Raw genomic sequence first — 22,380 nt, forward strand, 5'->3', positions numbered from 1 at the left:
GTAAGGCACTGGGAGCTGTTTATTTTTCTCTACAAGCTGTGTGTTCTTATAGACGTTTCTATGAGGATAGGAGGCACCACTGAGCACATACTTACCATTACTGCTTGTGATATAGATGGCATTCTGGTTATTCTAACCTTGTGCACGTGATAAATTTTACAATCTAGACACATTTTTGTATTTTTTGTTCTTTAAGCTCACTATGACAAATGTGTGATTAACCTGAGGGAACAATATAAGCCAGACATGACCCCTGTGCTAGAGTGCATCTTCTCACATGCCCAGGTGGCTAAGAAGAACGTGCTCGTCACCATGTTGATTGTAAGTATGACACATCAAGTATACTAATGGCCTTCTTATACTGACTATATATGTACATGCACGTCTTACAGAAAAAGAAATAACAAGCTTCATTGTAGATTATTAAATGGCAATGAGATTGGATGACAAATTAAATGGAAATCAGCATGTCGTCAAAACTGTATGCAGAACCAATGACGGGCATTTTCCCTTATCAAAGATTACAGTATCTTGTGATCATTTCCATTTAAACCTCAAGAATATTTTTATGGAAAGCATGAATGAGCTATCAGAAAACCTTGTCCCGTGACAGTATAATTTCCTCTAGGACCAGCTTTGTGGGCGCGACCCAACGCTCACCGATGAATTAATGGCCATACTCAATGAACTGACACAGCTGAGCAAAACGGAACATTCCAAAGTCGCCTTGAGGGCGAGACAGGTGAGTCTATAGATCTAGATGCTCTTTTAAAGTGTGACATTCTGAAGCAACATTATGTGTATTCCCCAGGTCCTAATAACCCGGTAGACATAATGTTCATTTTATTTGTGTAGTTGAATTTGATTCTAAAATTACAATTACCAGGAAAATTCATACAGCACAATTAATAGAACAAGCTTAACTATCTGAGACATAGGGATTCAAACATTTGTATTTACTGTTTATCTCTAAAGTTTCCTATTTATAACTATATAACATTATAACTTTTATTATCTAAAAAACAGGCTGCCGGCTCACTGGTTAACTTTTATAAATAAAGGGTTTGTTTATAGAGAGCCCTATTTCTCTGCTCCCTTGCGCAGCGTGTTGGCTATTGATGCTGAGCAATGGTATATGAAGTCGTATCCCACCACCCAGCACTGGAGCCGTGCACACCATGATGGAGCAGTGAAACAGAGATCTTTAGGAACAGACCTCCTGCTCCCACCACAGGAATTAAGAAATCTAAGAGAAGGGGAGAGATAGATGGTGAGAAAGAGGAGAGATAGTAGGAAAAGAGGGAGATTGGGAAATAGATAGGAGTGAGTTGGAGAGAAGGGGAGATAATGAGAGAGAGGTGACAAACAGTGACAGCAGTAGCACATGGATTCCACCTGAGAAGCCACCAGACACCTTGCACCTGTCCTGATTAATCTGCATATATGTATATAAAATAAGATTAAATAGGATGGGTGCAAGGTTTTTACATATATGTATGTATATGCCAAGCTGTGTGAGTAAATGCTTTTGTATTTGTTATGGGGGTTTGGAAGATGAAAACACTGCTCTACACTAGGGTGGGCACCAACATGCATTTGAGTGAAAAAGTTTTGCGTCTTCAATATGTATTATGGAGGGCCAAACCCAGTAAGCATCTCCTAGAACAAGAAATGGGGTTTCTTGCATAATTGAATCTGTGAAATAGGTTTCAGGAATTCTGCATTTATTATCAATTCTAACAGGTGCTAAATTGTTAAGCTGGCATGCAACCTCCTGGTAGCAGCTCCAATAAAATAATGTTGTGTTAAGCTGCATGTATTCACAAGCTGTCTTTCACTTTAGGTCCTGATTGCCTCTCACCTCCCATCTTACGAACTGAGACACAATCAGGTTGAATCTATTTTCCTCTCCGCCATAGACCTTTACGGTCATCAGTTTTGTCCAGAGAACCTAAAGGTAAGATTTTGAAAGTTAAGGAGCTGTTTTCCTATGCCTAGCATTGTCAAGAAAATACATTGTACTTGATCACATGTAATATCTCCTCTGCTCTTGGGTAACATCGGGGAAAGCCCTCCAGCCTGTAAAATGTAATCAATAACTGACAGTTTAATGCACTTTTTATTGCAGGATCCTTTGAAACAAAACATACTAAAATATGGTAAATTGTAGTTAGGACATGGCTGACCAGTCCCCTCCAGTCCTCTCTGATCAGAAGACTTTGGGTCTCTGCCATAAATGTTTTTTCCTGTCTTGTTTTGCGGCCCTTACATTTCCAAATATATCTCCAAATATAACCAGGGTGTCAATAGTATTCCTTTTATTGGTTCTTGTGCAGTTCCCTTTGATTCTGTGTTAGATGCAGCTGGATATTGTTCACTCTGTATATTGTCTTCCATTGTGGTTTTAAACCACTCTTTAACCAGGACATTTTTATCAGAAGATCGACGCTGCTGGACGTCTATGCCTGTTGCTGAAATCCATATTTTTATTTCAGAAACTCATCCTTTCAGAAACATCAATCTTTGATGTCCTCCCAAACTTCTTCTATCACGTCAAACAGGTGGTTCGAATGGCTGCTTTAGAGGTAAGAGCTGATGTTCTTCAAAGTAGCCAGATACCTGTATAACTGATGCATGTCCTCATGTTGGGTGTAGATTCATGACCTGTGAACCAGTAGTAAATGGTTTCCTTTCCAGCTACGTGTGCTTTTAACTGTAAAGTAACTAGAAAAAGGAAAAATATGTTATATGTTGGCCGCATTCTGAGTTTTATTTTTAGATTTTTACCTGTTACATTGCAATCTTTATTAAATCCTGTGGCAAGAAGTAACTTCTCTTGGACAACTTTAAGTTTTTGTAAACTTTAAGGTATAAAAGACTGCCTTCTACTGCCTAAGAATTTACCAATAACAACCAGGAATAATGTATGTGTGCTTGTAAATCTTGTAGTATTATAATATGATGGTATTATACACTCCTTTTTGTTTTGTCATAGATAATGCACGTTCCATTTATTTTATTTATTGTTATAGGTTTCTGTTGTATCTCTGAACCTGGCCTGAATAGGCTATACAAACTCAAGTCTAAAAGTAAACTAAAAACAAGCTACAAAGTCTAATTGTGTATACATCACGATATGTGCCCCTTGTTGAGGTTCAACACTTAACATGCTTGTTTCAGAGGAACCTGCCTATTCTCTGCCAATAGCAATAATTATGATTTCTTGGTCACGTTGTACATTGAAGAAATGTCATGTAGTAGGAAAATAAGAAAAGGGGTGATATTTTTAGTGGGAGATGTAAGGTTCTACACAGGTCTTGGACTTCAACGTATTTCATTTGTTTCCAGGTGTATGTAAGAAGGGGCTACATTGCATATGAACTAAACAGCCTACACCACCACCAGCTCCAGGATGGGACACGTGTGGTGGAGTTCCAGTTTATGTTGCCTTCTTCTCATCCCAACAGGTAAAGTTTAGGATTTTATTTTGTTTTTGGTGTTTTTCAGCCAAAGTCCAATGCTGCTCCATTTAGCTTTGTGCTGTATTGAGAGCTGTGTTTGCCAGTCAGAGAATAGGATGTTTCTCTGATCTCTGCATGGAATCCAGCTTTGTGCTTTGGGCAGCACCAATTTAGATACGAAGGGGCTTCATCAGCTTTGAAGTGACACTTATTATTCATATCATACTGCGAAAATGCTGATGCTGGCCAAAAAGTTTAATTTAAAAGCCATGTAAATACATCAGGTAGTACAAGACTTAATCACTTGAGGCAAATAAGCAGGCCGATAGTGCCGCCTAAGTTATGGGGGTTCCAGAAAGAATAAGAAAGTTTTCTCCAAATGAAATGTGTATTGTTTTCGTCTTGTGAAGAGAGGAAGTGGGACAAATTTCACTACTTACAATTTTCACTACTCGTGAAGCCGATCCGATGCTTTGGTGTGCATCATCTGGCTGGGTACATGCAGCCTCACACTGATGGAGTGTAAGAGCGTTGTATGCAGCACACATGTTACAGGGCCAGGGACAATTTTCATTGGCGTTCCTTGGCACCATTGTTAGGGAAACCCTGTATGAGTACCGGTAGAGGTGATGTCCATAAACCATGTACAGCTATTAAGGATTAACACCTTATAAACCTTGTACAAATCTGACGTAAGATCTTCTTTAGGTCTCCAGACATTGGCTCTTCTTGCAGGTTACGTTGGATAAATAGAGCGCTTGACTGTGTTAGCCTACTAGACGGCATAACTGTGGAGAGAGTGTTTCCGTAGCTGGGAAGCCTACTGCGGATTATGTAAAATGAGTATTTAGGAAATGTAGATTTACTGCACAACTTTCTTTTTTCACTCATTGTCCTGTTATCTGCTAATTTAATTACAGAGAGATCAGCCCTACACTGAGCAGGTATGAGTGCAGAATTCTTATCCTACAGCATGGACAATATCTCCATTAATCCAAAACGCAATCTCTTCCAATTTTGCTGCCGTTTGTGCTTTCGTCTCTTGCCTTTTCAGCTCTCTGTGGACATCCTTAAGCCTCCTGGCAAACCGCTTTAAAAGTGTATCTCCTAATGGCCTGTGTCCTGTTTGCCCCTTACTGATATAGTCGTGTTGCTCTAACAGCTGCTCTTTCCATCCTCGATAGCAAATGCAATGGAAATGCTTCTCTGCCAGAAAAAAAAAACTCCATTAAATTGGCTACTCACACTCGATGCTAAAGGTTTGGCAATCCATCAATCACCGTTCTGGCAGTGAAGAGAAAATACAGTGTGTTAATGGGAATGTTATTTAGTACTAAATAAGTGGTCTTCTCATTCAGTGCTTTTACTACAAGCTAAAACAATTATTTGTACTGATCAGGGACCATATCTGATTATTCTATGAATAGGTGAAAACTGCCAGGGGTCTTAGTATTTTTGTTCTCTTTACTGATGACAGCTGCCTGCTTCTTGGAAGGTGCTTTACAAATTAGGGGTATAGATAGCCACAGCTTATCAAGAACATTGAAAAGTTGACTACTTTGGGTGTCTTTCTTATAGATTATAGGTTTTTATATGGCCCAATAATATTAAAATAGCCTGTGTCATGGATATGATGTACACAAGCATTAGACTTTGTTTACGATAGACTAGTTTCTTTTGTACTTCCGATTGCTTGATTAATACACTTAAATTATTTTGCGCTTTCTGTAGTTGCCCAAATGCTGTTTCTTAATTTTTAATTCAGTGTATGTCATGTTCCTTTATGTATACAATTATGTTGTCTCATGGGTATCAGTACAGTTAGTATACTCTCTTTTCTTCGAAAGGGTAAACATTTGCCTCTATGTTTAAGATCAACCTTGTAAGAGGATACAAATATATATATATATATATATATATATATATATATATATATATATATATATATATTACTTATCCCTTAAAGTTTTGTTAGGTTGATTTACATTATTATTTAATTTTTTTAAATCAAAGCGCCACACAATTCAGGCCTCATATTGTAGCTTTCTATATCTCATGGACCTATTCTGTGTTGATTTGAATAGGTCTCAGTTTGCCCGCTAAGGTTAAAGTAAGAGTGCGTTTTTTAAAAATAACAAAAAAATAAAGTTTTGCCTAAATTGGACATATACTGAGAAGCCAGCACCGCTGCATGGGGATTGCTGGAGTATTGCTGGCAGCAAGGAAAGGGTGTTACCAGTACTCGACAGATCAGATCATTACAGTACATTTGTCTCAAATAACCATTTTTTCTAAATAGTACCAAAACAGACATGCTTTCATGCAGTGGCAGGTGTTTCCTGCGGTACTTGCTAGACAAAAACAACTTGGTATGGGCAATGCTTCCTAAGCTGCACAAGAAAGTTTCTGGTGGTATAGCAGTGCTTGGCAAACCTTGGCATAAAAATACCACATGGAGAACCCCCGCATACCCTTACAGACATTCTTTTACATGGATGTGGAACTGTTTTTTTTATTTTTTTTAACAAGCAGATGGTAGACAGTGCCGCTTGACTCTCATGTTCTGTTTGTTCTTCTGCAGGATGTCTCTGCCCGTCAGTGCCACACACCTAGAGTTAAATCGTCAAAGCAGTGAACTCTTCATGGACAGTGGTTTCTCCCCTTTGTGCCAGAGGATGGGGGTTATGGTAGCCTTTGACAAGTTTGAGGATTTCACAAGGTAATTCATTAGCATGATCTTCCATCTTTTAGTCCATTTTATATTATTTTTAGAATGTGTATATTTGGATCAGCAGCAGTTTATATTGGTCTATGCTTACTAATGGCCAATCGGGCTCCCCAGTGTACTGCTGCTCCATGGGTTAATTGGGGAGATCAGATTATATTAGCTGGGCTTCTTTAGTACCTGGTGCAGTGCATTTCTCTGAGGTCAGTTGCCTGGATATAACATCATATCCCGGCACTCATCAAGGAGTATCTCGGGTAAAGAGGAAAGACCTGTGGGCACATGGGAGTGCTGACCTGGGTCAGGCCTAGTTCAGGGCAACCTGAATACCCTGCTGTGTGTCATTTGTGTTGCACTCTGTTAGGGATAAGTAAAGGGGCTAATGTCCCTGACACACCCTTTTGAGAAGAATGCATATTAAAGTATACCGTGGGTATCCTTCTGAAATAAAAGAAACCAAAGGAACAAAAATCTCACCAGACACAGAGGCTGCAGCCCTGCTGCAGCAGCAGCCCTCTTCCTCCATGGCTTAATGCACCCAATCAGCTATCAAATGCGTTAAATTGCATATGATGACTTGTGTGTCCCTTTTAACATTTCATGTCGTATGTGGACAAGACTCAATCATCTTCAAAATGATCTAAAATAGGCTGCTCCAACACTTTTGTCCCTCAATCATTTAAAAAAAAAATGCAAATACAGAACCTTCTTAAAGAAGAATTTGACCCTGCTCTTGTCTCTTAAATACATTATATGCCTGATGCATATTGTGGGCCTCATCAGAGTAGAAGGAAGGGATTTGTGATCAAACTGTGGCAGCGTGTATATCTCTTCATTCCAGGAACTTTGACGAGGTCATCTCCTGCTTTGCAGACCCTCCTTTGGACAGCCCTTTGTTCAGCGAGGCACGGTCCACTTTTTATGACGAAGAAGACAATAAGGTGGGCAGATACCTGTTTAAATTATATTTGCCACGTACCATTATACATCCAGCTGTGGATGGAAGGGTGGAGGTAACGGTTATAATAGAGAAGGGGCACCAACTCCATATTAATTTAGGAATGAGATGTTCAGCAGGTGTCCGCATACTTTTATCAATGCTGTGTATTTTAGAAACAGTCCTATGATAAGGGTTATGGGTAAAGAGAAGACATTAGAAGAGAGTATTATAGCTTACAGGTCAGAGGATGGCTTTTAGGATAAGGTAATGTAGTTTTAAGGACAATACTTGAGGAATGTTTGTAAACGTTAAAATTTAGATTACTTCATAGAGTAATCTCCAGATATAAGTAGCCCAAACTAATCAAAGAACGGGTCCCAGTGTTCATGTAGGAGTAAAAATGAGCATTTTTAAGCGCTTAATTTTTTGTATACTACTCTGGTTAACTCCGTTGTAAATGTAGAGTTGTATATTTATTTTCCTGAGAACAGCTCTCTGGTGTAGTCCTGTACAGCCCTGGTGAGGAACTTACTTTAAAGTACTTTGCGCACCTTCTAGCTTTAAGAGCGTTAAACTATGCTCTGTACGGTAAACTTAATTTGCAAATTATGTTCCAACAGAGCATCCGCGAGGAACCCATCCACATTTTAAATGTGGCTATAAAGTCTGTCGAGCGCGTTGAAGATGAAGAATTGGTGTCCGTATTCCGAACGTTCTCTCAGTCAAAGGTTTGTATATCAGTAACGCAAGTGCCGTTCCACATGGAGTATGCTGTTGTCATAAAGTAACTAGATATTTCGTTAGAGCTAAAGGATTTGAATTGCACACTTAATGCAACCATTTTCCTATACAAGCATTGTGATCTGATACTGAACGGCAGGTAGGACTCCTGTGGATTGTGTGTTCTTAATCCATATGTCTCTGTTTCATTGCAGAAAAACATCTTGGTGGACTATGGTCTTAGAAGAATCACTTTTTTGATAGCCCAGCAGGTTTGTTATGTGAATCCTGGGGTGGATAGATGTCCAACATGGGGTATAAATAATTATATTGTTAATATAATTAAAGACATGATGAAAGTCTTTACCTTAATCTAAAATACACTCCCTGTATTTGTTTAACTTTCAGAGAGAGTTTCCAAAGTTCTTCACATTCAGAGCGAGAGATGAGGTATAGCTGCTTCATTTTTCATATTCTATGGAGTTTCAAAAAAATGATTAACCTGCTTTATTTCACGTCTTTTTGTTTTGGTTTTGATTCTCTTTTTTTTCATTCTTCTTTCTCTTTTTCTTCTCTCTTTAAGTCTTCCTCTCACTGTCCTATGTGCCTTTCTTTTTCTTTTTCTATGCAGTTCATTTTCGCAACTTAAATGTACATGTATTAAATCGATGCACTAAAGTTGGGTAAAAAACCCAAAAACCTACTAATTGTTTGGAAATATAAAACACCAGCTTTTTCTTTTGTCCAAAACAGCAACTGTTATATTCCTATACTATATTATGTATCTGTGTTGATTGTGAAGGTGTTTTGTTTTTCGCGTGTTCAGTTTGCAGAAGATCGTATATACAGACACCTTGAACCCGCTCTGGCCTTCCAGCTGGAGCTGAACCGGATGCGTAACTTTGACTTGAATGCGGTGCCATGTGCAAACCACAAAATGCATCTTTATCTGGGTGCAGCAAAAGTAGCAGCAGGAGTAGAAGTGACAGATTACAGGTTCTTTGTCCGAGCCATTATCCGTCATTCTGATCTCATCACAAAGGTAAAACTCCCACCAAGTAACGATATCCTGCTGTAACCGTAATGGTGTCATAACTCAGACATTAGGAGATTGTATGGTTTACTAAATATGAGTGTTGGGTGTCTGTCTGCTATATCACACGATTCACAAAATGACATGTCTGACCTCATATTAAATGGACAGGGTCAGACGGTGTTGAGTTATTGAGTAGGGTCATCTCTTATCTTATCATCTCGTTATCAGAGTAATGCAATTGTGTATTTACCTCCTGCCTGCACGTTGTGTGTGTCTGGATTGTACCCCTGGAGCAGATTCATAATTCACTGTTGATTTCTAGGTTAATATTTAGGAATTACAAGTCAGTGTGATTACTTAATCCCTTCCTCTCTCTGAATTGTCTCTTTCCAGGAGGCTTCTTTTGAATATTTGCAGAACGAAGGTGAGCGTCTTTTGCTCGAGGCAATGGATGAGTTAGAAGTTGCTTTTAACAACACCAGCGTCCGCACCGACTGCAATCATATCTTCTTAAACTTTGTCCCCACGGTCATTATGGACCCTTCCAAGGTACATATGTTTCATAAATCTAATAATTCCATGTCCCAGGACCATTCGTATGATATTGTGCAGAAAGTATTCAAAATCACTTGAGAATTGGATCAAGTAAGATATTTTCAAAATCTAGCTGTCGCCAAACCTGACCAACTTTCTTGTAGAGAGTTGTCTAGTCTAAATATATATCCTACTTTAAGATGAAAACCTCTCTATTGCATTGTCTTTGCTCCAGCCATAAAAGTTTGTTCCTTTAAATTCCTGCTGACCTTCATTTCGTTTGTTTTATTTTTTCTTCTCCCCGGTAGATAGAGGAGTCCGTCCGCTCTATGGTTATGCGATATGGCAGCCGCCTGTGGAAGCTGCGTGTACTTCAAGCTGAAGTCAAGATAAACATCCGTTTAACACCTACAGGGAAAGCAATACCTATCCGTCTGTTCCTGACCAATGAGTCTGGATACTATCTGGATATCAGCCTCTACAAAGAAGTGACAGATCCTAGCACTGGGCATGTGAGTAATGCAATCGTTAGCCCATGTTCTAAGAGTTACAAATGAAGACTAAATATATATATATATATATATATATATATATATATATATATATATATATATATATATATATATATATATATATATATATATATATATATATATATATATACACACACACATGATGCTATAGATGTTGTTGAAAATCTTGGCCTCATATGGCAATGGATATGAGATCATATGGGTTTGAGAACCAAGACCAATTTAAGAGCACCAATGCTTCTACTCACAGCTGAGAGAAGTGGATATAAAGTCAGTGGTGCAGATTTAGGTTTCATGAAGACAAGTAAGAAAATGCTTTAACTATCTTTTTTTTTTTTTTTTTTCAATGTCACAAAAAGAAAACTATGGACCCCCCACAACAGGTTTTAAGCAGTGTTTAGTTTTTTCTATCTAGTATTAGTATGTATTTTAGAAGAGACATATATTATCCTTGTCCCGTTGAAGAAGGAAACTTCCATTCTACAAGTGTAAGGAAGAAGGGCCATTACATTTACCCCTGTTATCTTGCTGTTATGTTGTGCAGCTTGTGATGACTTCTGCTCTCCAAAGACTCAAGGGATATTAGCTTATTGTCTTGCCACAGTAAATCTAACACAACCTTAAGGCTTCCTGGGTGATGTCGGTAATGACCCATTGAACAAATCATCATGGTGACTTTAGATCCCTTTGACAGTGAGACAAATGACAAAGTGACTAAAGACTGGGACAGCTGTGTTGAATAAAGCTTGACAATGGAAGGGATCACAGCGCTAGATACTAGGCAACATGGACAAAGAGTATCGCCCGAGTTTGTTTTATGTTTATGGTGAAATTATAAAGCATCTAACATTATGGTACCATGTGGAAATCTCATCAAATGCTAATATCTGACTATTCCCAAGTTTATATCCTTAGAAACATCTGTACCACAGCTGACATTGCTAATAAATTGAAACCAGGCAGACAATAATGCTGTCAGTGATATTTATTACCATTATTTCTAATTGTTGAGGGGCCTTTGCACTGTACTAACAGAAATTAGAATAGATCTAGATTTTCTTTAATCAATATTTGTCTATTACGGTATTATTTGCATGCACAGGTCAATTATTCAATAAATATGGGTATCCTCATCTCTAGGCCCCTAGGAAATAAAGTTGGCAGCTGGGATGCTAATGAGACTCTGTCTTCACAGATCATGTTCCATTCTTATGGAGATAAACATGGACACATGCATGGAATGCTGATCAACACGCCATACGTGACCAAAGATCTGCTGCAGTCCAAGAGGTTTCAGGCCCAGTCCTTGGGGACCACATATGTTTACGACTTCCCTGAGATGTTCAGACAGGTGAGGCTGATGATTTGGATCATGTATGGCTTGGAGTTTGCTTTGTAAGAAAAGCTTGATTTTTTTCCCCTTAGGATAAATAGGAAATAGAATTTAACTCCTTAATTTGGTATCTTGCTGGTAATTAGTAGTGCTAATTTAATCGACTACGTGAGTGGGATCGCATCTGTCACTTGTCCCAAATCCTACCTACCTGTATTTCCATATAGTAAATAAAGTCATGTAACTGTGGTTAGCAATTCAAATTATATATATATATATATATATATATATATATAATGTAATACAAAACCCACCTTATGTGTATATGTTTCTATTTCTTAGGAGATGTATGATTTCTTCTACTCCTTTTATTTCTCTCCTAATGTCAAGTTTCTGATTGTTGTTACTGTGGCCTTTAAAAGTGGGTGAGGAGAGCAGTAATAACTTCACTACAGAAAAAGTATTAGCTAACCGTGCCTCTGCCACCATTCTCTGCTTCCAAGAACTTTTAAACAAAATATCACCAAAATAATTAGACTGATTAACAAACATGAAGCACAAGTTGCGTTGTTTTAATTCATGAATTAAGTAATGCAAAAATCTGGTGTAACCATTAATCAGTGGTAGACAGTTCTACTAGCAGGTGAAAAAATGTATGTTTTAAATGTTGTTAAGTTAAACATGATTTCAGTAACGGTACATATTGTCATTTTGAAGGCTTTGTTCAAACTATGGCGGTCAGGAGAAACGTACCCCAAAGATATTCTCACCTACACTGAGCTGGTTTTAGACACCCAGGGACAGCTGGTGCAGCTGAACAGGTTGCCTGGTGGTAATGAGGTAGGGAACATATTCTTATTGATCCAGTTTATTTAAATTTTGCTCTTTCCTGACATGTTTGTAAATGTTTACTATACATATTACTATTTATATATGTTTCTTTTTAATGAAATGTGATATGTTTTTTTGGAAAAAAAATGGTGAGCCTTAGTCCCAAAATCTACTAGTGACACAAAATGGAATGGTGATTCCTACATGTTTGTGTCTGCTGCAGACCACCCCTATTAAGCCACTTATGGCAGATCTACAACAAACAGTGTATAGAGTAGCCTACAGTACCACAATGGTTATTGATAATAACACTAACAAAACTACGTCTCCAATGCATGTTTCAGTAAGCCAGCCTGTAGCTGTCAAGCTCATGTGTTTCAAACCTTTTACACATTGATATTATCAACTTTTTAGCTGAAGCATTTTATTTACAAAAGCAACCATTTATCCTGTATTCGGTTGGCGGCTGCGGTAATTGTCTCCCTAGCTTTAAAATATTAGTTGATGATCCCCACTCCATGACAAACCTCAAGTTGCTTATTATAGGCCTATAATCATTACATAATTTAATTGAGCTTTGCACTTGTATTAGGTTGGGATGGTGGCTTTCAAGATGAATCTGAAAACCCCAGAATACCCATCTGGTCGTGATGTCATCGTAATCTGCAATGACATCACTTATAAGATTGGCTCCTTTGGACCACAAGAAGACTTGCTTTATCTCAGAGTTTCAGAACTGGCTAGAAAGGAAGGGATCCCTCGAATCTACATAGCCGCCAACAGTGGTGCACGAATAGGACTGGCAGAGGAACTCCGGCACATGTTTCAGGTTGCCTGGAATGACCCTACAGACCCTTACAAGGTAAAACGTAAAATAAATATATTAATGGAAAGGTACTATATCGCTTATATTGCAGAAGCAACCCACATATAGCTGCCCTGCTGTTACAAACACCATGTCACACAACATTGGATGCTATGACATTTCTAGTTCAACACTTATTGGCTGATGTTACAAATTACATATGGTCCTTTATACATCCACTTTAAATGGTTTTGCTTGAAAATGAAATTAGTTGTGCTCATAATTGCCAGCAGTCCTGGTTTTATTGGGAGAGCTGCAACAGCATAACTTTGCCCCAATAGCCATCTGTTCATATGGATGTCCCAGTTTCGAAGGACTTTCTATCAGGTGTAGCGTGACTTTGTAGGTGTCCTGACAGTCCTTTACCAGTATTTAGATTATTTCTACTGGTCCAACACGTATAAAAGTGTGGTTTTGTTCCTCTTAGGGTTTCAAATATCTGTACCTGACCCCCCAAGATTATACGAAAATCAGCTCTATGAACTCGGTACACTGTGAGCATGTGGAGGATGAGGGCGAATCGAGGTACAGTGGCATTGATTATCTACCAGCCGTGATGTACTGAATGTGTTTTACAAGCATGGCTTCTCCTTTTGTCTATCGTATACACTTGGTATTTCTAAAAAGTTATTGATTTGTGTTATCTTGTTAATGCATGATGTTGAAAAACTGTCAGTGGTAACCCATATAGTGTCCTTCATACACTTTTCAATAGTTCATTATTGATTTAATTGAAAATATCTCTCTTTTGGATCACACAAAATTATGATTTATACAGATTAATCTTCCTATTAAATTATTTGCACACACAGAACTGTTTAACTTGTTCCATCCCTGCCACCACCGCCACGCACCCACACATGGTTAGAACATGTTTCTGTAGGTAATATACATATAAAGAACTTGAACCTCCAAGCCAGGAGAAAATATAATGGTTTTACTGTCATTAATAAATGTGCTCCTTTCTTGGCCGATGGCAATATGTCTTTTGATCGGTTTCTGATGTCCGTTCACAGGTATGTAGTGACTGACATTATAGGAAAGGAGGAAGGAATTGGAGTGGAGAACCTGAGAGGATCGGGGACAATAGCTGGAGAATCGTCACTGGCATACGATGAGATAGTGACCATAAGCATGGTATGCTTAACATCTTCTTTACACAGCAAAGACTTAAAAGTGTCCAGATTCCATGTCAGAGGCTCTGTCTGTCCACTAGTTGCATATCTATATATATCTTCTACTCACCGTGATATTACAGAGCTTTCCAGCTGTGCACACCTCGCATTCATTGTTGGTTTATTGAGTGATTCCTGTGTTCACTTTTAGGTAACCTGCCGTGCAATTGGGATTGGAGCCTACCTGGTGAGGCTGGGTCAGCGTGTTATACAAGTGGAAAATTCCCATATAATACTGACTGGAGCGAGTGCTTTGAACAAAGTATGTTGTATTTTCTCTTGGCCTTGGATGCAGTCCGAGCACCTCTACGGGACGACTAATGACATATTGTTTGGTTGCTGCAGGTCCTGGGGCGTGAAGTGTACACATCAAACAACCAGCTAGGAGGGGTACAGATCATGTGCAACAATGGCGTGTCCCACACTATGGTGCCTGATGATTTTGAGGGAGTTTATACTATTCTTCAATGGCTCTCCTACATGCCAAAGGTACATTCTCCATAGAATTATTTTTTAATTCAGCTCTTGTTGTGTCGTGGGTATCCAGTACCCACTCATGGCCTGGCCCAATAATCTGTAGCTTTTAATGTACAAGTCTGGGCCCACTACTGGACTGGACATCGTAGTGTTCCAAGTCTATGAAAATCCATCTGATGAACTGTTTACAATATATCTTTTGCTTGTCGTCTGGTACATTGCTGTTGATTGATTCTTGTACCATTCTTCCAATGATAAGATTATAGTAACAGTTGCATATTTGTATAAAAAGTACATGTATGCTTTCCTCTCCCTCTCTGCACTACAAATAAATCATTGTTTAACTGATTACTGCAGGATAAATACAGCCCGGTGCCAGTCATGACACCCACCGACCCCATCGACAGACAGATTGATTTCATGCCATCCAAAGCTCCTTATGACCCCCGCTGGTTGTTGGCTGGAAGACCTCATCCAAGTAAGTGAACTGTTCATGTCATGTCAGTCTCTGGCTGTTTTAATGCTTTGATTGTCTTTTGAGAATGAACCTGTGTGCCTCTTCTCTGCAGGTGTGAAAGGGGCATGGCAGAAAGGGTTTTTTGATCACGGAAGCTTTATGGAAATCATGCAACGCTGGGCCCAGACTGTTGTAGTGGGACGGGCACGGTAAGCCCTAGAAAGCTACCCTAAAAGAAAAAGATAATTTCAAAAAATAAGAGCATAATTAAAATATGAATAAGGCTATGGTTTTCCAGAATTTGCTTTTTTGAGATACTGTACTTCCTTTTTCAGATTGGGTGGAATTCCAGTGGGAGTTATTGCTGTGGAAACCCGGAGTGTGGAAATAGCAGTACCTGCTGACCCTGCCAATCTGGATTCAGAAGCTAAGGTAATATGGTAGTTCATAAAGTCTTCTGTTGTCTAACATGTATCTCATCTTTTTCTCTTCCCTTCCCTTTCTCTCTCAGTCACTCACTCACTCACTTTGTTTTATATCTACTTGTTTTATAGATAATTCAACAGGCAGGACAGGTTTGGTTCCCAGACTCTGCCTTCAAAACTGCCCAGGTAATAAAGGACTTCAACCGAGAGCGTCTGCCTCTCCTTATTTTTGCGAACTGGAGAGGCTTTTCTGGAGGCATGAAGGGTAAGCAGGGCCGGTCCTATCATATAGCTGAACTATGTGGCAATCTTATTGAAAGCATATGTGCGTATGAATAGAGTGTGCCTTTAACAAACTTAATAAGAAATGCATTACTCGTGTATAAAATAGTACATATGTTGATGGATTCAATGTGTAGATGCAAATTACAAAACTTGCTTCTCTCTCTTCTAGACATGTATGACCAAGTGCTGAAGTTTGGGGCGTATATTGTAGACAGCCTTAGGGAGTTCAAGCAGCCTGTGCTGGTATACATCCCACCTTATGCTGAGTTGAGAGGAGGATCGTGGGTTGTTATTGACCCCACTATTAATCCTCTCTACATGGAGCTTTATGCAGACAAAGAAAGCAGGTTAGTTTTTATGTCTGCTTCACAGAGGTAACTACAAAGATTATTTTAAAAAATCTGATGTGTCTTGTTTGACAATTCTACCCATTTGCTCCTTAAGAATAGCAAAAAAGCATTGGCGGAACAATAGTGCAGCTTGAAGGGACCCATTCCTACCATGCTTTTTAAACGTCCCATCTTCCATTTTGTTTTGCAGAGGTGGGGTCTTGGAAGCAGAAGGCACAGTGGAAATCCGTTTCAGAAGAAAAGACCTAATTAAAACAATGAGGAGGATAGACCCTGTTTATGCTAGTATTGTGGAACAGCTGGGTGAGTATGGGTCATCAACTATCATAACACTTTTATCTAACAATTAAGAATCTCACATTCTACAAATGCCATGGCAGAAAGTGTGCCCAATTTTCACCAGTCCTGTTTTAAGTCTGTTTTCTCTCTTCAGGCACTCCAGAGCTATCCAATGCACAGTGCAAGCAGCTAGAGATGAAGCTAAAGGCCCGTGAGGAGATGCTGCTCCCCATATACCATCAAGTAGCTGTAAAGTTTGCAGATTTACATGATACCCCGGGAAGAATGCAGGAAAAAGGAGTCATCACAGTTAAGAGATACCCATTTAATGACCATTAATTCATAAAATTATGGGGGGGGGATTCTGATAGAGCTATTACAATAGTTTTGTTGGCTGCTTTGGTGACTGACCCAAACATGTCACCCAAAAGTAACTTACTGATTTGAGTAGTAAAGTACACATTTTTAATTGTGCTTTCTTGTTTGGTGTGTGTGTAATATAGCAACAAAATTGTGTGTGTTTTATTATGTGGTATAAATGTATAGGATATATCCTTGCTTTTAAAAAGCAGCGAATGCAAAGTGTTTGGAGAATGTTCAGCATAGTTCACCCTCGCTAGAACCTATGTCCTGTGACTGTACCATCAGGATATCCTGGAGTGGAAGGATGCACGCACCTTCCTCTACTGGAGACTAAGGCGCCTTCTTCTCGAAGAGGTAGTGAAAAGAGAGATCCTTCATGCCAATAGTGAACTCAGTGACATCCACATCCAGTCTATGCTCCGTCGATGGTTTATGGAAACAGAGGGGGCTGTAAAGGTACTCACATTTTCACTTGTGATTATAATCTTTCTAAAGATTGAAGGCTTGCGAGCAGGTCTCTCTCCACCTAATGTATCAGTTTGTCTTAGTCTGTCAATTCTCATCTTGTCATACCCCTTGAATATATGTATTGTATTAAGCGCTGCGTAAACTGGCGCTATATAAATAAAAGATGATGATAATAATAATAATAATAATTATAAAAAAATTCAACATTCACTATACTATTAGGATTTTCATGACATGCAACGGTGATGAATTGTGATTGTCACCTTTGTCCAAACAGAAGCTGGTGGCGTTTGTTGTAATATTGTTGGGTCTCATTAAGTTATAAATGTCAAACAGCATCTTGCTAGATTGAAAATATCACCCTCCGTCTGTACTGTGACTTGAGACGAAGATGTGTTTGGAAATGAAATAGAATAGGTTGATATAACATAATATTCAGGGATATAATTTTTTAAATTATGGGGAAATGGCTTCTTGATCCAAGGAGAGATCTGAATGTCATTCTGGGGTCAAGAAGGATTGTTTTTCCTATTTTTTTTGCAAGATTGGAAAGAGCTACAAACTGGATGTTGTTGTCTTCTTTTGGATCAACCGCAATTAACAGACGTGGGAAGAGCTGAACTTTTTTCAGCCTGTGTTACTGTGTAATAGGTCACGAATAAGACATGTACTTCATTCCTTTAGGCTTATTTGTGGGACAATAACCAGGTGGTGGTGGAGTGGCTCGAGAAACACTTGCAAGAGGAAGATGGAACACGATCTGCTATCCGGGAGAATATAAAGTATTTGAAGAGAGACTATGCCCTTAAGCATATTCGAGGGTGAGTGTAAAAACCCATTTACAAAGCATTGTACATGTTAATAAGACACCAAACAGGAGACACCCGCATGCAGCAAAATCAATGAAATATTTGCAGATTTGACCATTCTGTGCCAGGGCCTCCTCTCTCTGTAGAATAAGCCAATACCGTATTTGCTCGATTATAAGACGAGGTTTTTTCCAGAGCAAATGCTCTGAAAAATACCCCTCGTCTTATAATCGGGGTCGTCTTCTAATCAGACCCCAAAAAAATGCTGGCGCCATGCTGCTTACCGGTCGCGAGCAGCGTCTCTTCTGTTAGAAGCAGGGCAGGAAGCTTGCAGCGTCCTCACAGAACTCTATCTCCCCCCTCCCTCCTCTGGGGGCGGGGCCAGAGAAGTTGCTACAGCCGGTCCCCTGCAGAAGTCTGCGAGTGGGAGATCTGCAGTTCAGGTGAGGGGGTGGGGGAGGGTTTTTGAGTATGTGTGAAGTGTGTGTGATTAAGGGAATGAATGAGTATTTAAATGTTTGTGAATGAGTGTGAGTGTGTGTGTGATAGCATGGATGTGTAAGGGGGGTGGGGGTTGTAGCATGGCATATGGAGGCTGTAATCCCACTGCTATCATCCCCAGGTTCCAGCATGTACTGGCTGCCTTGGCTTGATAGGAGTGTGATTGCTGTTAGCAGTTTGATATATATATATATATATCAAACTGCTAACAGCAATCACACTCCTATCAAGCCAAGGCAGCCAGTACATGCTGGGTTAAAAGGCATATCATGGGGCTGAGTGGCATATAGGGGGTTAAAATGCATTTCTGGACCTCCAGAAATGCATTTTAACCCCCTATATGCCACTCAGCCCCATGATATGCCTATATACCTCCAGAAATGCTTTATACCCCCCTATATGCCACTCAGCCCCATGATATGCCTTTTAACCCCCTATATGCCAGAGTGGCATACAGGGGTATAAGGCATATCATGGGGCAGAGTGGCAAATAGGGGGGTATAAAGCATTTCTGGGGGCAGAGTGGCATAACTGGGGGGGCAGGTTGGCAAATAAAAGGAAATTTAAAAAATATATTTTTCTCAATCATAGCTTTTATTAAACATGAAAATAATTTACATTAATATTTACTGGTAAAACTTTTTCCCTATAGGGTAGTCTTATATTCAGGCTTTTTGTTTTTTTCCTAAATTAATATTTTGATTTTGGGGGGTCGTCTTATAATCGGGGTCGTCTTATAATCGAGCAAATACGGTATATACGTCAAGGATCTTTTCTCTTTCTAGGAACCTTTTTATCTTACAGAATGCCTTCCTACTAACAAAAAAAGTGGACGTTCGCTATATAACTCACTTCTGTCCTCTTTCTGCAGTTTAATCCAAGCCAATCCTGAAGTAGCCATGGACTGTATCGTACAAATGACCCAACAGATCACCCCAGCACAGAGAGCCCAGCTGGCTACGCTTTTAGCCACCATGGACAATACTCCTTCCAGCTGACACCAGAAGAGACAGCAGTTGCATCATCTCCATGAACTTTAATAGTGATCAACACAAAGCTTCTTGGGACAGCCGCCCACCGATATACCAAGCTGACGTGCCTTAATAAAGACCAACCAAACACCCCTCAGTGTCTTGTTCTCTAGCTGCCACACGGTCACCACTGGCTTCCCGCTCTTTATATCGTCATTAAACAACTGGCTGTTTTAAATAGTTTCCTTTCAGGAGTATAGTCTTATTATAAACTCAGTATTGTTGCTTTAATGCACTTTTCAACCAGATCATGACCTCCAGAATACACAGGTGCTTGTAAAGTTTATGTGTCTAAGGGCTATGAAGCTCCGGGAACTGATACATACGCACAAATGAAATGTCGCGTTGAATGTGTTAGGACTCTACCACTGTTTTATTCAATACCTTAAGAATGTCAGAATTTCGTCCTCGTTAAAACCTCAGGAAGCAGTTTCTACCTTTTTAGCCTGATTGCGTAGAGGAAACGAGGCAATTGCTATTTGTTACTCGGCTCTCAGGACTGAATGGAAGTCTTACCAGACCCTTCTATCCGTCAGACCTGCTATGAAGTGATTAAAAGGGGAACTAATGTTTTAAAAAAGACTTTTAAAAAATCTGTATGGATGTGCCTAGATCTGTTATTGAGTTGTTGCAGAAGTATAATCCTAGTAACGATGTACAATACATTATCATGTGTATGATTTCTGATTTCTTGAATTTATTTTCTTTCCAGAGCCTTTTTATATAGATAATGCAGGTAAAAGACGCATAACTTAGTAATTGCAACTGCAAGTAGTTGCTTTGTGCACAGGACAACTAGGGGACATATTTACCACAAGGCAAAAGGGACAGCTGTCCCCTTTCCTCACAGAAAATCATATCAGAGACCGATATGTCAGGATATGATTAGAGGCAGATAAGGTAGGTGAGGTTAGGTAAAACTGAGAATAGATTACACATCCCCCAGCTTCAAGTGGTATGTTCCATGGTCCCTTCCTGCCTCTTTAAAGGCCTTTGAGGAATGTCGCTTTTGTGTGTACAAATAGAGGTGAATGAATGAGAACAGTTTGGCTTAAAGCAAATTATATACTGAATAATATCCTTATCACCCTAGGAATTGTCGTCCATGCTGGTGAAGGTTAAATTGAAGGTGCTCCTGGCAGGATCAGAGGACGAACATTCATGGTCGCAACTGCGACTCTAGGGGGCCTAACGACTACTTGCCCCATTTGTCTGCAACTTTAAAGCTAGTAGCTGCAACTAATACCTGCAGCTAGCGGCATGGAGAGTATGGAGAACATCCACTTCCTGCATGCTTGATTCTTCGCACAGCACAGAGGAAGGGGCACAGGCAAACTGTTTGGTTGGGGATAAAGATAGCATAGACAAGCTGTTTGGGACCAAAGATGGCAGACACGCTGTTAGGGATAAGATGGCAATAATAATAAGCCTGGGGCAAAGTTGGCACTATGGGACATGTTCCTTGGTGTAGTTGGAGGGCCCTGTGGTTTCTAGTTAAGCCCATACTCCATACTGGGTGCAGTGAGGGTTGGAGTGCGGGAGGCTGCTCATTCATAGGGGGACGGGTAGGCGCAATAAAGGCTGCTAATTTACACTGTGCACAGCATTGAATTGGAAAATACACTTTTTCAGTGTTGTCTGCCGCATGTGGTTGGGACTGATTTATTATTCCAATTGGATGAGCTTGACCCCAGGCTGAATATCGTCAGGATTCTCCAGGTTGTACGTTCCAACGGCTTTACTGGTAAAGTCTCCATATTGTGATTTTAAAATAAACATATATCATGCCAATCCATGCCAACTGAATAATGCCTTTACTAAACATACAAATAAGACATTTTGACAAAAAATAATTAACTGCTTAATTTACAGAGTTTTCACAGTAATAAATATAAATAACATGTACATATAATACTGCCTAGTACAATATTAAAAATATATTAAAGAAAGTACACCTGTGCTATCTTATTAAACTACAAATGGAAGTTCAGATAGAAAAAACTGTCATTTATACATTTTATACAGTAATTTAAAATTCATAAAAAAACTGGCCGCAGCGAAAAACTACGCAAAAGTAGCAGGCCTTTAGTGTTTTCTTGTAGAAATAAATTATAAACCATAATTATTTTGAATTACAGGGAATGTGAGAAATGTAGCATTGGTTCAGTTGTTCAATCACCTATATAATCATTTGTAACTTAAAGAAACAGTGCATCAGCCACTTCAGAGAAAACTGTGGATTATGGATACAAGTGTTAAAATTGGCAACTGTTTAAAATCATTTTGTCACCTAAAACATTTGCATTAATCAATAGAGCACTCAGAAACAACCTGTATTGTGCCAACACATTGATATTTCCAAGATGTTAATATTTGTTGAGACATACGGATGTATGCCAGCGTGCACCTGACCTCCCTCTTCTTGACTAGATGCTATATAAAAAATGTTTACATTTTTCTTAAGTTGGCGTAAAAAATGGGGAAGTTATTTGAATGCCCAAAGCATAATAAGTTTAACAAAGGGTCGGCTAAAATTCTTTACTACAGACTTCTCCAAAACGCTCGCTTATTGTGTTGTATTAAAAATCGTATAGTTTTATGACTACATTTATACAACTAAAATATTCAGATGTCACTTTTCCCAAATCTTACATTTTATATTTTGGTACATTAAAATATTACCATATGTGTATACCATGGGAGCAGGCATCTTAACTACATGTTCTGAAGAACTCTATGATGATTCCTATCCCCTATTTTTAGTTTGCTGATTGTTGATGAT

The 22,380-nt window shown here is 39.2% G+C and overlaps 1 protein-coding gene across 3 annotated transcripts in view; it reads left to right on the plus strand.

Annotated features, from left to right (window-relative positions):
* Nucleotides 1-20,278, plus strand: part of ACACB (acetyl-CoA carboxylase beta) — a 50,823-nt gene extending 30,545 nt beyond the window's left edge. For 2 of the 3 annotated variants that reach the window (XM_053469113.1, XM_053469124.1), the window contains 31 exons: nucleotides 197-321; nucleotides 629-742; nucleotides 1,844-1,957; nucleotides 2,496-2,585; nucleotides 3,349-3,467; nucleotides 4,382-4,405; nucleotides 6,043-6,180; nucleotides 7,028-7,127; nucleotides 7,747-7,854; nucleotides 8,062-8,118; nucleotides 8,255-8,296; nucleotides 8,673-8,888; nucleotides 9,276-9,431; nucleotides 9,725-9,928; nucleotides 11,145-11,300; nucleotides 12,000-12,122; nucleotides 12,706-12,975; nucleotides 13,406-13,503; nucleotides 13,995-14,115; nucleotides 14,305-14,415; nucleotides 14,499-14,642; nucleotides 14,988-15,108; nucleotides 15,200-15,296; nucleotides 15,423-15,519; nucleotides 15,642-15,777; nucleotides 15,967-16,144; nucleotides 16,338-16,450; nucleotides 16,581-16,735; nucleotides 17,075-17,245; nucleotides 17,942-18,078; nucleotides 19,439-20,278. In XM_053469113.1, coding sequence (XP_053325088.1) covers nucleotides 197-321; nucleotides 629-742; nucleotides 1,844-1,957; nucleotides 2,496-2,585; nucleotides 3,349-3,467; nucleotides 4,382-4,405; nucleotides 6,043-6,180; nucleotides 7,028-7,127; nucleotides 7,747-7,854; nucleotides 8,062-8,118; nucleotides 8,255-8,296; nucleotides 8,673-8,888; nucleotides 9,276-9,431; nucleotides 9,725-9,928; nucleotides 11,145-11,300; nucleotides 12,000-12,122; nucleotides 12,706-12,975; nucleotides 13,406-13,503; nucleotides 13,995-14,115; nucleotides 14,305-14,415; nucleotides 14,499-14,642; nucleotides 14,988-15,108; nucleotides 15,200-15,296; nucleotides 15,423-15,519; nucleotides 15,642-15,777; nucleotides 15,967-16,144; nucleotides 16,338-16,450; nucleotides 16,581-16,735; nucleotides 17,075-17,245; nucleotides 17,942-18,078; nucleotides 19,439-19,565 — 3,962 coding nt within the window. In that variant the 3' untranslated portion in view covers nucleotides 19,566-20,278. The remainder of the gene's footprint in view (nucleotides 1-196; nucleotides 322-628; nucleotides 743-1,843; nucleotides 1,958-2,495; nucleotides 2,586-3,348; nucleotides 3,468-4,381; nucleotides 4,406-6,042; nucleotides 6,181-7,027; nucleotides 7,128-7,746; nucleotides 7,855-8,061; nucleotides 8,119-8,254; nucleotides 8,297-8,672; nucleotides 8,889-9,275; nucleotides 9,432-9,724; nucleotides 9,929-11,144; nucleotides 11,301-11,999; nucleotides 12,123-12,705; nucleotides 12,976-13,405; nucleotides 13,504-13,994; nucleotides 14,116-14,304; nucleotides 14,416-14,498; nucleotides 14,643-14,987; nucleotides 15,109-15,199; nucleotides 15,297-15,422; nucleotides 15,520-15,641; nucleotides 15,778-15,966; nucleotides 16,145-16,337; nucleotides 16,451-16,580; nucleotides 16,736-17,074; nucleotides 17,246-17,941; nucleotides 18,079-19,438) is intronic. The other variant, XM_053469118.1, reaches the window with a different exon arrangement.
* Nucleotides 20,279-22,380: the final 2,102 nt, after the last annotated feature.

This window comes from Spea bombifrons, chromosome 1, assembly GCF_027358695.1.
Source record: "Spea bombifrons isolate aSpeBom1 chromosome 1, aSpeBom1.2.pri, whole genome shotgun sequence".
Taxonomy (NCBI): Eukaryota; Metazoa; Chordata; class Amphibia; order Anura; family Pelobatidae; genus Spea; species Spea bombifrons.